General features: G+C 55.2%; 1 protein-coding gene across 2 annotated transcripts in view; it reads left to right on the forward strand.

Annotated features, from left to right (window-relative positions):
* Positions 1 to 8820, forward strand: part of HTRA3 (HtrA serine peptidase 3) — a 31153-nt gene extending 22333 nt beyond the window's left edge. Inside the window, exons 7-9 of one of the 2 annotated variants that reach the window (XM_012655029.1) lie at positions 5646 to 5694; positions 6430 to 6525; positions 8563 to 8820. In XM_012655029.1, the coding sequence (XP_012510483.1) occupies positions 5646 to 5694; positions 6430 to 6525; positions 8563 to 8728 (311 nt within the window). In that variant the 3' untranslated portion in view covers positions 8729 to 8820. Of the gene's footprint in view, positions 1 to 667; positions 1450 to 5645; positions 5695 to 6429; positions 6526 to 8562 lie in introns of those variants that run through there. The other variant, XM_012655030.1, reaches the window with a different exon arrangement.
* Positions 8821 to 15234: the final 6414 nt, after the last annotated feature.

Here is a 15234-nt window from a genome sequence, read left to right on the forward strand (position 1 = left end):
ATCCATCCATCCATCCATCCATCCATCCTCCCTTCCTGCCTGTCTTCCTTCCTTTCATCGATCCACTCACCACTCATCCACCTTTCCACCTACCCATCCATCCATCCACCCACTCACCTGTCCATCTATTCATCCAACCTTCTTTTCCTTCTTCTACCCATTCATTCGTCCTTCCCTTCATCCATCCATTCATCCTTCTTTCCATCCATCCGCCCATCCCTCTTTCAGCCTGTGGGCCATGCAGACCACCCAGTAGGGTATCTTCTACTCCAGGGAAGCAGAGCCCTGATCCTTGGAGTCACCCTCCTCCCTGTCCCCATCTCCCCATCCCATCCAAAAGGGATGTGCAGCCCACCCTGCCCACTCCTAGATGGAGCCCTGAGCATCAGTCTGGTGGAGATCTCAACAGGACACACGGTGACTCTTTCAAATGAGAACACCCACTCACCTTCTTAAATTGGTGGTCACAGCCACCTCCCGGAATGAGACCACATTTCTGACCTCAGGGCCTTTCCTGGGGGCCATCCCAGGGCCTTTCCTGGGGGCCATCCCAGGGAAGCTTCTCCCTCCTGCCATTGTGTGTCTTGTACCCACCTCCTGGCCAATGCCCAGGCCTGGCTCAGGCCCACTACACACACCTTCAACTTGCTTCTCTGTCTTCTCCCAGCCCCCTCACCAGCAGTCCATTGAGAGCAGGAAGCCTTCCTCACGCTTGCCCCTCCTCCACGACCCTGCCAGCACATGGAGCCCAGTGCAGCCAGGACTGGTGCCATGAGGACTGGTCACATGGAGAGCTGCTGTGGAGCACCCCTCTGTTTCTTCTCCAGTGCCCCTTATGTGAAGATGATCCAGAGTGAGGCAGAGCCTGTCCTTCCCAAAGAAGCTTAAGGCTTCTTCTATCGGACTGTGGGGACTGTATAATCTCTTGAGCCCTTTTCCTCTTGGCTGCTAGGAAGCGCAGAACTAGACCCGAGGCTGTACCTTCATACTTTTCCCTAGCCTTGGTCCTTTCTCTGACGATGGAGACTTTCCAGTTTAATGATCCTCTGCTCCATGGGTCTTTTGACTTTGGCCACTTCCTGGAGATCAGTGGTGCTGCACTTTGCACAGACTCAGCTGCGAGGTGACTTTGGTTGGAAGTGGGCTGATAGCATCCTCTTCCCTCTTGCCTCTTCCTCCCTCTCAGGCGGGGCCCACTGGGGCTGGGTTTGTTTGCTCCTTTGCTGTCCAGGGATGGTCTCAGTTGGCACTGACCTTGCCCCAGGCCCCCAGGAAACACCTATCCCTGTCCCCAGAGATGTGTCACCTCCCCAAGGACAGTGCAGACTAACTGAAGAGACTGATAAATCTTAGTGGAATGATGGAATCTGTTATTTAAAATCCTTCTGAAGTTGACTGGTGTTTGTCTTCGTTTTTCTTTTTTTTAATAAAAACATCAAATGATCCAAACCCAGTTAATCTAAAGTTCTTTAAAATGAACAAGCTTTTTATTAAATCAAGGAGACGTTATGTGGGCTGCTTAATCTTGCCTAGGGAGTGGGGTGCAGAGGCTAGTGGGGGCCTGCAAGGTATAGAGTGACCACCACGCTGGTCTGGAGGAGCTGTGGCACTGCCTTGGCCTGGAGCCCTGGGAGGGCTTGGGGTTCAGCCAGCCTTAGGGCCAGAGGGTGTCCCCATAAGGTGGGGTGTCCGAGTTCATGTGGATGTCTGCCACATGGGGGAGACTGTGGGAGACGGCTCCTCAGTGGTCACCTCTGGCCTCGGGGTAAAACCCTCATTTGCCTCACGTCCCTGCCGATCTCTGTGGCCCACGAGACAAGGGAGAGCTGCAGGGAGGTGGGGCGGGGGAGGGGCAGGGAAGAGGGGACGCATGTTCTCTGGGCTCAGAGGTCACAGGGTTCCCCGGGCAGACCCTGGAAGCCCCCACTCCATGCTGGGCGGAGTCCTGAGTCCCTCCCAAGTAGATGAGAAGGCGGGAGGAGGCAGCCCACCCACCCGGCAGGAGAAGGGTGGGGAGCCAGGTGGCCCAGCTGGGGGGTGCTCTGCGCACCTCTCCTGAAGCTCCAAGGGAAGAGTCCCCAAGAACCAAGCCCATCGCGAGTCTTGGCCTTCTTGCCCACACAGGGGGTCTACATCAGCGGCACCAGGGCAAGCACACAAGTGCCCACTCTGTGCCTTGGACTCCCACAGCCAGACAGATGGGGGTGCTGCCCTCTGTGCTTCCTTCCAGCAGGGCGGCAAGCCACCAAAGCGCCCTGCAGGCCATGAGGTTGGAGTGATGGGGCACTGGGGCTGGGGGAGGGGGCAGAGCACATGAGGGTGGAGACTGCAGCGGATGGGGACAGGGAGACCCCACTCAGGAGGTGACCTCTGGCTGAGACCTCAGGCAGGGAGAGGCAGCAGGTTCTAGGGACTGGGGGACCCCAGGTAGTGGAGCAGGAAGCACCCCCAAGATGGCTGTGCCTGGCCAGTATTGTGGATTTAGACACCCCTAGAAAGTGACTCCCCAGATTTGCACACCACTCCCATCCTCTCCCCACCTCCAGGCTCAGAGCTTCCCTATTGACATCGATGGGCAGCTCCCACTCCGGTGCACCCGACAGGACCCTGCTCCTGCAGCCCCACTTCTCCGCCCACCTTCCACATCTCCCATGTCCCGTCCACCCCTGCAAGTGCCTTGGACACATGTGACTTCAAGACACATCCTGCCCTTACCACCCGCCTCCAGCCCAGGTCCAGCCTGTGCTCCTGTCACCGCCCTCGGCCCACAGACCCTCCCACAGTGGACAGTCCTCTCAAAACTGTGGGCAGGTCACGCTCGTGATTCAGGGAGGAAACCACCAGGCCCATGGGGTCAGGCCACCCGCCCGCTCTGACCACCTCCCACTTGGCTTATTTACCATTCATTAATCTTTAGTGACGTGTCTGTTTAAATATTTTACCCATTTAAGAAATTTGGGTGGTTTATGTTCTTATCAGTAAGTTGCGAGAGCTCTTTACACATCCTGGATGCGAGCCCTTTGCCGGATTAAGTGAATTGCAGATATTTTCTCCTAGTCCATGGCTTGTCTTTCATTCTCTTAACAGTGTCTTTAAAGAGCAGAAGTTCCATAAATTTTGATGAGGTCTAATGTTTTTAACTGATCATGCATTTGGTGTTGTACCTAAGAAATCTTTGCTAACCTGGAACCTGAATGATTTTCTCCTACATTTTCTAGAAGTTTTACTTTTTGAGGTTTCAGATTTGGGACTATGATGCATTTTGAATTTAATAGTGCAAAGTATAGATCAAAATTTTGGGGGTTTTTGGGGGGGGGGCTTGCTTTGGCTATTCAATATTTCTAGCACCACTTGTTGAAAAGACTATCTTTTCTCTATTGAAGTGCCTACACGCCTTTGTCCCGCAAAATGATCACATGTTGTTCCAGTTGTCTGTCTGTCTCTAGACCAATATTACACTGTCTCGATTAACTGTAGCTTTACAATAAGTCTTGAATTCCGGTGGTGTAAGTCCTCCAACTTTGTTCTTCCTCTTCAAGGTTGTTTTGACTCTTCCAGGTCCTTTTCATTTCCGTATTTCTGGTGGTTTCTGGTGGTTTGCTACTAGAATATACAAATAAAAATGATTTTTGCATGTTGATCATCAGATATCTTGATAATTCACTTACTGGTTCTAAGAGATTTTTTTGTAGATTTCATCAGATTTTCAACAGAGAATGTTATGCAGTCTGTGAATAAAGAGTTTTACTTCTTCCTTTCCCATCTGAATGCCTTTTTTGTGTTGCTTGGCTAGAACTTTCAGCATAATATTGAATAAAACTGGTGAGAATGGACAACCTTGTCCAGTTCCTGATGTAAGGGAGAAAACATTCAGTCTTTCAATGTTAAGTGTGATGTTACCTAAAGATTTTTCATTGATGTCCTTTATCAGGTTGTAAAATTCTTTTCTATTTCCAGTTTTTATTAAGAACAGATGTAAGATTTTGTCAGATGCTTTTTGTACATCTTTTGGGATGACCATAAGGTTTTCCTTTTTAGTCTATTAACGTGGTAAATTGCATTGGTTGATTTTTAAATGTTAAACCAACCTTACGTTCGTGGGATTAAGTTTACTTAGTCATGGTGTATTATCTTTTTTATTAATATAGATTGTTGTATTTGATTTACTTAAAGAATCTTTGCATCTGTCTTTGTGTGGGATATTGGTCTAGTTTTCTTTTCTGGTTTTGGTATCATGACAATGAGTTTAGAAGTAATAACTTATTTTCAGTTTTTTGGAGGAGTTTGTGTAGAGTTGGTACTATTTCTTCCTTAAACATTTGGCACATTTCTCCAGTGAGACCTTCTGGGCTTGAAGTTTTCTTTCTGGAAAGATTTTTAACTACAAATTGAATTTCTTTAATAGATGCAGGGATATTCAGGTTTTCTATTTCTTCTTGAGTGAGCTTTGGTAGTTTGGAAATGTGAAGAAAATCTGTCCATTTTGTCTAAGTTGTCAAATTTATTGGCATCAGGTTGTTCATAATATTTTCTTATTATCCTTTTAATGTCTGTAGGATCTGTAGTGATGTCACCTCTCTAATTCTTGATTGATAATTGTATCTTCTCTCTTTTTTTCATAATCAGTCTTGCCAAAGATTTATAAATTTTATTGATCTCAAAGACACAGCTTTTATTTAAAATTTTTTTACTGTGTTGTTGTTTCCTATTTCATTGATTTACACTCTTATCTTTATTATTTCCTTTCTTCTGCTTACTCTGGGTTTCATTTGGTCTTCTTTTTCTAGTTTTTAAAATGGAAACTGAGATTATTGATTTGATACTTTTCTTATTTTCCAAAGTAGGCCCCTTAGTGCTATTAACCTCCCTGTAAGTGCTACCTCCATATCCTATAAATTTTGATATGTTGTATACACATTTTTATTCAGTCAAAAATACTTTCTAATTCCCCTTTTGATTTCTTCTTTGAAGATGGGCTGTTTAGAAGTATGTTATTTAGTTTCCAAGTATTTGGGAATTTTCTAGATACCTTTCTATTATTGATTTCTAGTTTAATTCCATTGTGGTCAAGAAACTTTTGTGAAATGAAAATTTAAAATTTATTGAGTCTTGTTTTATGGTTCAGAATGTGTTAAAGTTATTTCTGGGTAAGGCACCTGCTGAGTCACAGGCTAGAGCAGCTGGGGGTGGAGGGGCCCTCTCTGTGGGTTGTGTGTGTGACGCTCCTACCACAGGGCCCGGGCACTGTCATTTAATATTGTTGTTTAGGAGGAAGGCAGGGGAAGGTGACAGGTTCAGTTCCAAGCAAGGAGAATCTGGGGAACCAGCAGCATGGAAGCTGGAGAGGAGAGCCCCGCTGGCCACTGGGGTTGGGCATGGAGCTGACATGGTTGGGTGCAGGATGGGGTGGACATGAGGCCAGTGTGGGGTGAGCCACGCAGGACATAGAACACCTCCAGGCTCCATGACAGCGGTCAGGAGAAGAGGCCAGCTCTAGGTGCTTGAGCACAGAGGGGCTGGGTGGACAGGACTGCTCCTGCTGCTTCCTGAGCCTATAGGGGAATTTCTAACCCTGGCTATTCCTTTAGAGGGGGTGGTGGCTTTCGCAGAAGCCCTAACCAAGTCCCACTGTGTTTTCTTTCCAGACTGGAAGAAGCGCTTCATCGGCATCCGCATGCGAACCATCACACCTAGGTGGGTGTCTGCAGGACGCCGCCCCCCCAGCTCCCATCCTACACCCCCATGACTCCTTCCAGACCCTGGCCCATCCATGCCAAGCCACTTGCAGCAGCTCTGAGGGGCTGTACACACTTGGGATTCTGACCTAGGCTCTGGCCAGTCCCTCTGCTTGGATACCATTCCCGCCTCTGCCTGGGAGATTCCTTCTGCCCTTCTCAAGAGCATGGGAAGAACCAGTGGGTGTCCAACTGATCATTCCCTCAAACCCATGTGGTCCCCACAATGATCATTCTTCCCGCTTCTGCCACTGGCAACTGTTAATATAGGGATTTCATTTGAAAGTTATAATCAAGACTAATATGCCAACTTATCTTTTAATTGTGTTCTTCCTCTTTTGTCCATCCATCCTCCCATCCCACCATCTGTCCAACCTTCTATCTGTCCATCCCGTGCCCCACCCATTGTCTGTCCATGTGTCTGTCCTTCCATCTGCCTACTTGTCCTCCTGCCGCTCCTCCCATCAGCCCATCCCTCTCCCCCTTCTCCCACGTCTAGCTAGCCATTGCCACTACGTTTCTCTTGAGCAGCCTGTGTCTGGTGGGGACATGGAGTGGCCAGTGGCAGGCAGGGCAGTGTGGGGGCCAGAGGGGGTTCCGTATCCAGCCTGGAGCTGGAGGGACGGGCAGCTTTGTGCCAAGGAGCGGGGGGAGGCTCAGAAGAGCAGCCTTGAGAGCTGAACTGTCTTTCCAGCCTGGTGGACGAGCTGAAGGCCAGCAACCCAGACTTCCCTGCAGTCAGCAGTGGCATTTATGTGCAAGAGGTTGTGCCAGACTCACCTTCTCAGAGGTAGGCTCTGCTAGGGGAGGCAGGAAGGCCAATGGGAGGAGCTGAATACCCTGGCCAGTGGGCGTTGGGTGGGCCCGGTGCCTGGAGCTTCCTGGCAAAGCGATGTGGGAGGGGCAGACAGGGGAAGGGGCAGGTGGGTTCTGGCCTGTCCTCTAAGCCAGGAGAGGGCCAGAGAGATGAACCCTCCCTTAGATCCCTGGCCATGTCTGACATTGGCCACAACGTCCTTGCCCTCGAGCAGCAGAGGTTAAAGAGTCCCCACCAGGGCGGAGAACCTGCCCTGAGCCTGTCTCACCAGGTCTTCCTGGGCCTCAGTTTCCTTATCTGTAAAATGCAGACGATCCCATCTACTCTTTCTACCCCTGGGAGACTCTGTCAAGGTCAAATGAGATGAAGCATTGTTTTCTTTGAAGTTTTCAAGTACCAGGGCTGCAACAGGACTGCTGAGGCAGGCAATGAATGCAGCGATGTCACCACACACTGGCGTGGTGGATCTATTGCCCAGGGAGGGCTCTGAACAAGTTGCTTCTCCTTGGCCTCGGTCTTCAACTGTGCAACTGGTGGGCTGGGTCAGATCCGTAGTTTTAGACTGTAATTCCGGGAGCTGGAGGTAGTGTCTGTTGGGTCTGGGGCTGCTGAGGGGCAGGGGCTGGGTGTGTGTAGGGGGAGCCCGCCAGGCCGGCTCCAGCCTGCATGGCCCCTTCCGCCCCAACAGGCCCTTCTTTCTGTTTCACATACGGTGGCCCTTGAACCACTTGAGGTTTAGTGGCACCAACCCCCGATGCAGCTTAACTATTTACAGCCTACCGCTGACCAGACCGATAACGTAACCAGGCCATGAAACATATTCCATATGTTTTATGTATTATACACTATGTTCTTACAATAAAGTAAGCTAGGGAAAATTAAATGTTATTAAGAACTCATAAGGAAGAGAAAATATATGAAAAAAATTTATGAAGCAGAAGTGGATCATCATAAAGGTCTTCATCCTCGTTGTCTTCACATGGAGGAGGCGGGGAAGAAGGGGAGGAGGAAGAGGTGGGGCTGGTCTTGCCGTCTCAGGGGTGGCAGAGGCAGAAGCAAACCCGCGTGAGTGGACCCATGCAGTTCAAACCTGTGTTGCTCAGGGGCCAGCTGTGCTGTGCTGCCTCCTGAGGCCGGGCTTGAAGACGGGGCCCACGTGGCCTGCCCACCCACAGCAGGCCTGCAGCAGAAGTTGCTGAACTGCGGACGCATGATGCCACGGGATAACCACCCAAACTCAGGCCCTGTGCTCAGGCTGACTTCAGTGGGCAGCAGTGACCATGGGCAGCCATGTGCAGGGACCCACAAGAGCCAGAGACAGAGGGCATCAGTAGCGCCAGTGTCTGGCGCTGGCCAAGGCTGCCCTGTGAGCCTTGCGGTTCATGCACGTCCTCTGTTAATCCTCACTGCAGCCGGGTATGTGCAGGCCACTGCCCCTACCCATTTTACAGGTGGGGAGATTGAGGCCCAAAGAAGTTACTTCTTCCAGGTCATGCAGCCGGCATGTGTCAGTCTGATGCTGGTGCCCACACATCCAGCCACGATGCCATCTCTTTCCTTCCCGGTGGTTGGGAGGTTGCAGAGAGCCTCATACAGAGGGAGGCCGGCCTGCGAGCCCTGCCTCTTGTGTGGAGGTCCTAGGAAGCCTCAGTAACTGCAGTAGCATCGGAACTGACACCTGGGCATCTTTGTAATTTGCAAAGTGCTTCTCCACACAGGCCTGTAAACATGAAAACTGAGGGTGGAAGGGACAGGTAGCACCAGAGGCAGCCCAGCTAAAAAGGCTGCAGCCAGAGCTTGAACCCACCCTCCTGACGTGGGGGAGGATTAGTGTGAAAAGTCGTTTGCCCACCATGACAGTGGTTCTCTTCTGGTGTAAGAGCCTTGGGATCAGGGCGCTGTTCTTTCCCGTAGAAATGAGTTTTGTTAAACTGCTGCTGTTACACCCCAGCGTGCCCCACCAGGCGGCCTGGTGGGCTGCACTTGGTGACATGGTCTCTCCCGTGGCAGGGGCGGCATCCAAGATGGCGACATCATCGTCAAGGTCAACGGGCGCCAGCTGGCGGACTCGAGTGAGCTGCAGGAGGCCGTCCTGACTGAGTCCCCGCTCCTGCTGGAGGTGCGGCGGGGCAATGACGACCTCCTCTTCAGCATCGCGCCCGAGGTGGTTGTGTGAGGGGCTGCCTTCCTCCAGCGCCAAGCGCCAGAGCCTGCAGACGGTGGGGGGCGCTTCCTTCCCGAGATCCGGACGAAGGACCTCTGTCAGTCCTCAGCAGGGCCAGCAGCTCCTCCTAAGCTGTCCAGGGGCAGAGCCGGAGGCCGGGCCTGGCCAGGAGTCCGAATCCCAGCCTCAGGGGAGTGCTGGAGAGGGAGGCCGGATGGCACCTGGTGCGGATGCTCCTGAAGTTCACCTCCACGTGCCAGGGACATCTAGGAAACTCCGGCAGTGCCTCCTCTCGTAGCCTCCTCCCTCTGCACCTGGGAAACCTCTCTCTGCAACGCCCCCTGCGCCCCCAACCTACTTCAGCTCCCCCTGCCAAACCTCCTCCCCGACAAACGCCTCCTGACTCAGCCTGGCTCCCTCTGCCACGACACTCACCACGTTCGTTGTAGGGCAGGGGCTGCCTGCCCGTCAGCTGGGAGTCCCTGGAGGGCAGGCCACGGCTGACCCCCTTGAGGGGTCCAGCCCGGAGCAGGCATTGAGTGAATGTCCCCTGGCTGCTGGGACGAGCCCCGCACTGGTGGGCAGGAGGCGGGCTGGAAGCAGGGCATGTCCTACACTGGCGGGAAGGTCAGGTGGGTGAGCTGCCTGGAGAAACGTATCCTCCCCAAGGTGACCATGGGTGGCCTGCAGGGACGGTGGACCTGCTGGGTGCCAGGACTGAGCTGGCTTCACCTCCCCATGCAGTTCTGGGCTGCGGAAGCCCATTCTCATGAAACTGCCACCCAGAGCAAGTGGACTCTCATGGCCTCCCTCTCCTGTCTGGGGGAGGCGCGTGTCTCCAGGTGTACGTGTGAGCTTCGCTGTAGAGTCAATCCCCAACGTTGCTTGTACTGTATGTTTCTCTACTGTATGGAAATTAAAGTTTACACAGCAGGGGTGTCTGGGCAGCCTCCCCCTCCACTGGCCGGAGCTTTTCCTGGAGATCTGCAGCTAACACGTGGCTGGACACACGTGCAAAGACCTGGCCCTTGCACAGTCTCCACAACTCACCAGCCCTCGGGGCCGCGTGGGCTGCAGAGGGTGGGCTGCGAGTCAAGCCCCAGGGCTCAGATCGCGGCTCCTGCACTTCTAGCTCCATGGTCTTAGGCAAGAAGCACCCCTGCTGCCCCTGGGCCTGTTCCTCTGCGTGGAGGGAATGCTGATGCCACTGGCCTCCTGGTGGCTTTGGGGGATGAAGTCACTGGTTTGGCCCTTGGGAAGCCACCCAAGGGGAGCTCCCACTACACCTCACTGTGCCTGCCTGGCCACAGGAGAAGCTGTCCTCGCATCTGTCCCATATCACCCTCACGGCAGCCCACTCAGCAATGGGGAAACTGAGGCAAAAAGAGATTTTTTTTTTTTTTTTTTAAAGCAGGAGGCCCAGGGACACAGTCCAGGGTGGCTTGGAAGCAGGGCACTGAGAGCCATGAACTTGCCGGGGGAGAGTCCTTAGGATGGCTCCGTGGGGGGGCATCAGGGCTGGGATGAGGGGTGCCCACAGGGATGAGAAGGAGGGACCCCAGGGGCTGTCGGCCAAGCCTGTGCTCCGGGTCACCGAGCTCAGAAGGATCTGGGACCTTGGGCCTAACCTCACACAGGGGCAGGGTCTGCCCCCAGGCGGCCTCTGGTGGCTGTGTGACCCCCTTCTCCCTCCAGGGAGGGGTGCGCTACAGAACTGCAGTCCTGCCTGGCTCTGAGAGCCTGAGATTCAACAGGTCAGATTCTAATGACCCTGCACGGGGCTGAAGCTAGGAGGTGGCCTCAGATGGCCGTGGCAGCTGCCGGCATCCTATCTGGCACCTTGGCAGGTCTCATAGGAGATCCCTGGAGACTGGGCTGGGTGGCGGCCGGCTCCAGGGTGAGGAGCAGACAGGAGGGCACCGCACCACACCCAGAAAGCACAGGGACAAGGTTGCAGTGGTTTTGGCAGGAGGGCCCCGGTCTGGTTCACCGGCCTTAGTTTTGAAAGCTGCAGGCTCGGATGGCCGCGCACTGCCCAGCCCTCCTTGCCCCCAGGCCGCACCAGCCCCTGCTGGGAATGGGGCCAGGCACAGAGGCAGCCCCACAAGATGCTTCCTGGCCCCCACACCACCCCCAGCCCATCTAGTCCTGGCCTCCGACAGTGTGGCCCTCCTGTTGCAGGCCACCCTGCTGCCCACATCTGTAAAAGTCATCCAGGCCCCAGAGCCCGGTTCAGCTTCCCTCCTGGCCCCCACCCTGCCACTCCCACCGGGAGTGTGCCAAAGCCCCCCAGGCCCTGTGTGCCTGCCCTCACCATGGCTCCTGCCCACCTCCCAATCTCAACTGGTCCTAATGGCCCATCTGCCCACGTCTGGGCCTCTGCCTCAATCCCACCGGGCGGGTCCTCTGCTCCCCACACGCACAGTGGCCCTAGGTGTGGCCCTTGCTCACGCACCTTTGGGCCCCAGCCGAGAGATGAAGCCTGTCGGTGTGAGGAGCTGGGCTCCAGAAGAGGGCAGCAAGGGCAGCGGACTCGTCAGTTACCCGAGAGGCAGTGCTTAGGGGAACAGGGGGGCACAGAGCCAAGGGTGGGGGCCGCCAGAGAAGCCTCCCAAATCTGAGAGGTCATGGGTCACTGTAAGGATTTCTGGAACCACGTCTGGGGGTTCTGCCTGGTCCCGCTGCCCCTACGTTGGTGTCTACGGCATGGTGGGCAGAAGCCCAGCTCCCCTCCCTTGATGCCTGTCCCCACTCCCCGGGGCCAGCCCTACACCCAGGTTCAGACCACCTTCCTGACCACCTGCCTCTGCGCCCAACGCAGCGGAAGGAAGGCGAGCTCACAGACACCATGAGCTCTGCCCCGCTCACTTGCAAATGGGCTGAGCACTCCTGGTTCTGTCTGGACCACGTTCAACCTACACCCAGCACAGGAGGCCTCCCCAGGTCCCGAGATCCCGTGCGGGGCCCAAGGAGTCAGGAGACTGGGTTCAGATGACCTTTCTGGACTCAGTTTCCACATCTGGGAAATGGAGATATTTTCTTAACAGTTTGGTTCATCTGCAGGGAGGTGAACTGAATGTGCAAACACTGAATTAGACATCAAGTGGGAGGTTCCTGACTCAGGTCTGGTCCCCAAAGAGCCCCTAGAATGTTGCTTCCCTCCCATCCTTCTGCTCCCTGCCACCAGCCCCTCTCCATCTAGCCTCAGCCTGCCCATCCGTGAAATGGGGAGGTGGGCTGTGGGGGTCTCTGAGCCCGGGAGTCAGAGGGCCAGGGTGGTGGTCTCAGTTCTGAAGCTTTCTAGCTGACCCGTCAGGGCCTTCAGCTCTGAGCTTGCGCATCCAGGGAGGCCAGTGGTTGCCACTGTCCAGAGAGGGACAGCCGGCTCTCAGACAGCCACCCCTGAGGGGGCCGCCCTCTCACCCGCCTTGCTGGCCTTGCTGTGGTGGGAGTGGGCTCTGTCCTTCTCTGAGCGCCCCCAGGCCTGGCCACTTCCCGGGTGGAGCTGGCCTCCCTGGCTGCTTCTCCAGCTGCACTTGGTGAAAAACAACTTTTCCAGAACCTGCCAGCTGCCACTGGGGCCATTGCGCAACCCTCAGGCTCCCATGCAGCCCGGCACTGGGCCGCTGCCCACCCCTCCACTGTGTGTCCTACGAGGCCGTAAGCGGGGTGCCAATGGGCCGGGCCTGCCAGGAGGAGCACCTGCCCCGGCCTCGCATCCTCAGCAAGCACCTGGAGTCCTACGGGCACAAACCACACTGGCCAGAGGCAAAGGCTTCGGCCCAGAGGGCAGGACTTGCTCCGGTCACACGTGGGCTGGTGGCTGGCCTCCAGGTGACCAGGGCCAGGCTCCTGTCCCTCAGACAGCTGTGGTGCAGCTGCAGCAGGACAAACATCCGCCCCTGGCATGGGGTCTTCCAGGATCTTCAGCCTTGCCTCCGGCAGCTGACCTGCGGTCACTACCTCTTCCTCTGAGTCCCTCCCTGCCCCTCCAGGATGAGGAGACCCAGAACAACGACTAAAGAAGGAAATTCTGGAATGGGTCGGAGGCCAGGGCAGCAGAAGGGAGCTTGCGCTGTCAGCACTGGCGTGAGGCCAGCCCCACCACCTCTGTCCCCTCACAGCCCCGAGGGCTCTCCTGCCCTTGGCCGTGGTCTGCGGCCTTGGGGAACCTGGTGTGCTTTCGCCTCCCTCCACCCCTTTCTCCAGCCCAGGCCTCGGAACAGCCGCTCCTGCCTGAGCCCTCACCTGCCCTGGGCCGGCTTCATTGCTAGTGACCACCCCTCCATGTGGCTGAAAAGTGGCCCCAGAGGCGCCCAGGTCATAGCCCCCAGAACCCCGGAATGTCTTACGTGGCAAATGGGGCTTTGCAAACGTGATCGAGTGAAGGACCCCGAAGTGGGGAGATCGTCCCGGGTATTCCGGTGGGCCTGAGGTGAGCACAGTGACCTCGGAAGGGGGATGCAGACGGTTCTAGAGGGAGAGTAGATGTGACGACGGAAGCAGGAGGCGGGGGTGACCTGAGGGAGGGGCCCAGAACGCCAGTGACTTCCAGGAGCTGAAAAAGGCAAGGAAGTGGGCTCCCCCCAGATCCCCGGGAGGAACCCCCCGGCTGACATCTTGACTTTAACTCGGACAGAAAGGTTTTAGACTCCTGGCCTGCAGGACTGCAAGAGAAGAAATGTGTGTTGTTTTAGTCCACAGAGTTTGTGTGTGTCTGTCACAGCAGCCGTGGGAAACGTATACACCCTCTAAAGCTCATCCCACATGGCACCCCTTCCAGGAAGCCCGAGCCTGCCGTGCGGGGGGCCTGGGGACCCTCGAGGGCACGCGTGGTCTCCAGCTATCCGTTCATTTCCATGCTCCTTTAGAAACTGACTACGTCCTCCCCAGAACATCAACTCCAGCAGCCGACAAACTGCTTAAATTACAGCTGTGTCCCAGACCCAACCCCAGTGCCAGGAACAGATAGGTGCTCAGTGGGTGCATTCTGGTTAGAATGGGACTCGTGAGCCTCTTAACTCTACAATTCCCGCCTGGCGCCTGCCACTTCACCCCGAACCAAACCTCAACATTCAATGTCCCGGAACGCCTGGATGCCCAGGGGTGTGCAGACACAGAGAGGTGACAGGATGGGGGGCAGGAGGAAGATGATCCCACTTTCCTTATTGCTACCAATTTCTCTGAGCCCCAGGGTCCTCTCTGAGAATGTAGGAGCAATCTCTACCCTGTAGGTGTCCCCTCCGATGGAGCAGGCCATGTACCATCCCTGCACTCCTATAGCTGTCATTGAGATCCCCTCCTGGGACTGCACCAGGCTCCAGAGACATCCCAGGCAAGAGAGCCTCCAAGGGGAAATGTGTCCCGTTCTCCTCCCCCCTCGCTCCCTTCACCTCGGAAGAAGAGACCCCCCACTCCCTGGGCCCTGGAGCCACCATCTGTGGCTCCTTGGAGAGAGGAGCCCCTGTCTCACCTCCCACCAACTGAGAGGTGCCCTCCCCTGGAGCTGCCCACGTCCTCTCCTCTGATGTCCTGCTGTCAGCCCACGGTGGTCACAAGCCTCCCTTACCCCACCATCCCCAAAGAGCGCCCTTCTACCTTCTCAGGTCCAGGGAAGGGGTCAGAGGTTGGCGGTCTGCAAATCGCCCCGGCCCCACCTCTGCAAATCCTCCCAGACCAGAAGCCCTGGCCCCGCTGAGCCCGGGTGAGGCAAAGGTAAGACGGACGTGAACTGCCAAGCGTGCACGCTCGCACGCACAGCTCACGTGAGTGTGTGCACATGCAGGGCAGACATGGCACAGCTCGTGTGGGCTGGACTTTCTGAGAGCTGACAGACACACTCGAAACTGTTTTATTCTTTCAAAATCATTTTCACTGGCAAGCGTGGCACTCACGTATAAAAGTGCCCCGAGTGTAGCAGTTCAATGCACCATCACAAGCTAATCCAGCACCCAGTCGAGCAGCAGAGCCCTGACCCTCCAGAACCTCTCCCCAGGCCCTCAGGCCCCCTGCCAGTCCCTCCTCACAAAGGTCATCCGCATCTTTGCCCTTGAGGACATCACTTCCCCCTTCCTTCTGTGGTCTCACACCTAAGCACATGCCGTCGCCGCATTTCTAACTGTTGTCAGTGCAACCGCGTGGTGTGCTCACTGCATCGGGCTTCTTTTGCTCGACTTTACTCAGTGAGATTCCTCCATGTGGGTGTGTGTAGCTGTGGCCATCAATTCCCACCATCGTATGACATCTGTCCCTTGGACACACGGTAATTCCTTTACCCAGACTCCCATGGACGGCCATTTGGGGTGTTTCTAACTTGGGGCTACGGTACATCATGTCGTGGACAACCTCACACCTGTGTCTGGTGACTTATATGAGCATTTCTGCTGGGTGCACGTCTAGGAGGGATGCTGCCGGGTCGCACAGCACACACCTATTCGGTTTTGGTAGAAACGCAAACTTCTCAAAGTGGCGTCTGTTGGATTTGCATCGGTTTCAGTAACTTGCACTCCCACCAGCAG

This window comes from Propithecus coquereli, unplaced genomic scaffold (genome assembly GCF_000956105.1).
Source record: "Propithecus coquereli isolate 6110/MARCELLA unplaced genomic scaffold, Pcoq_1.0 Scaffold459, whole genome shotgun sequence".
Taxonomy (NCBI): Eukaryota; Metazoa; Chordata; class Mammalia; order Primates; family Indriidae; genus Propithecus; species Propithecus coquereli.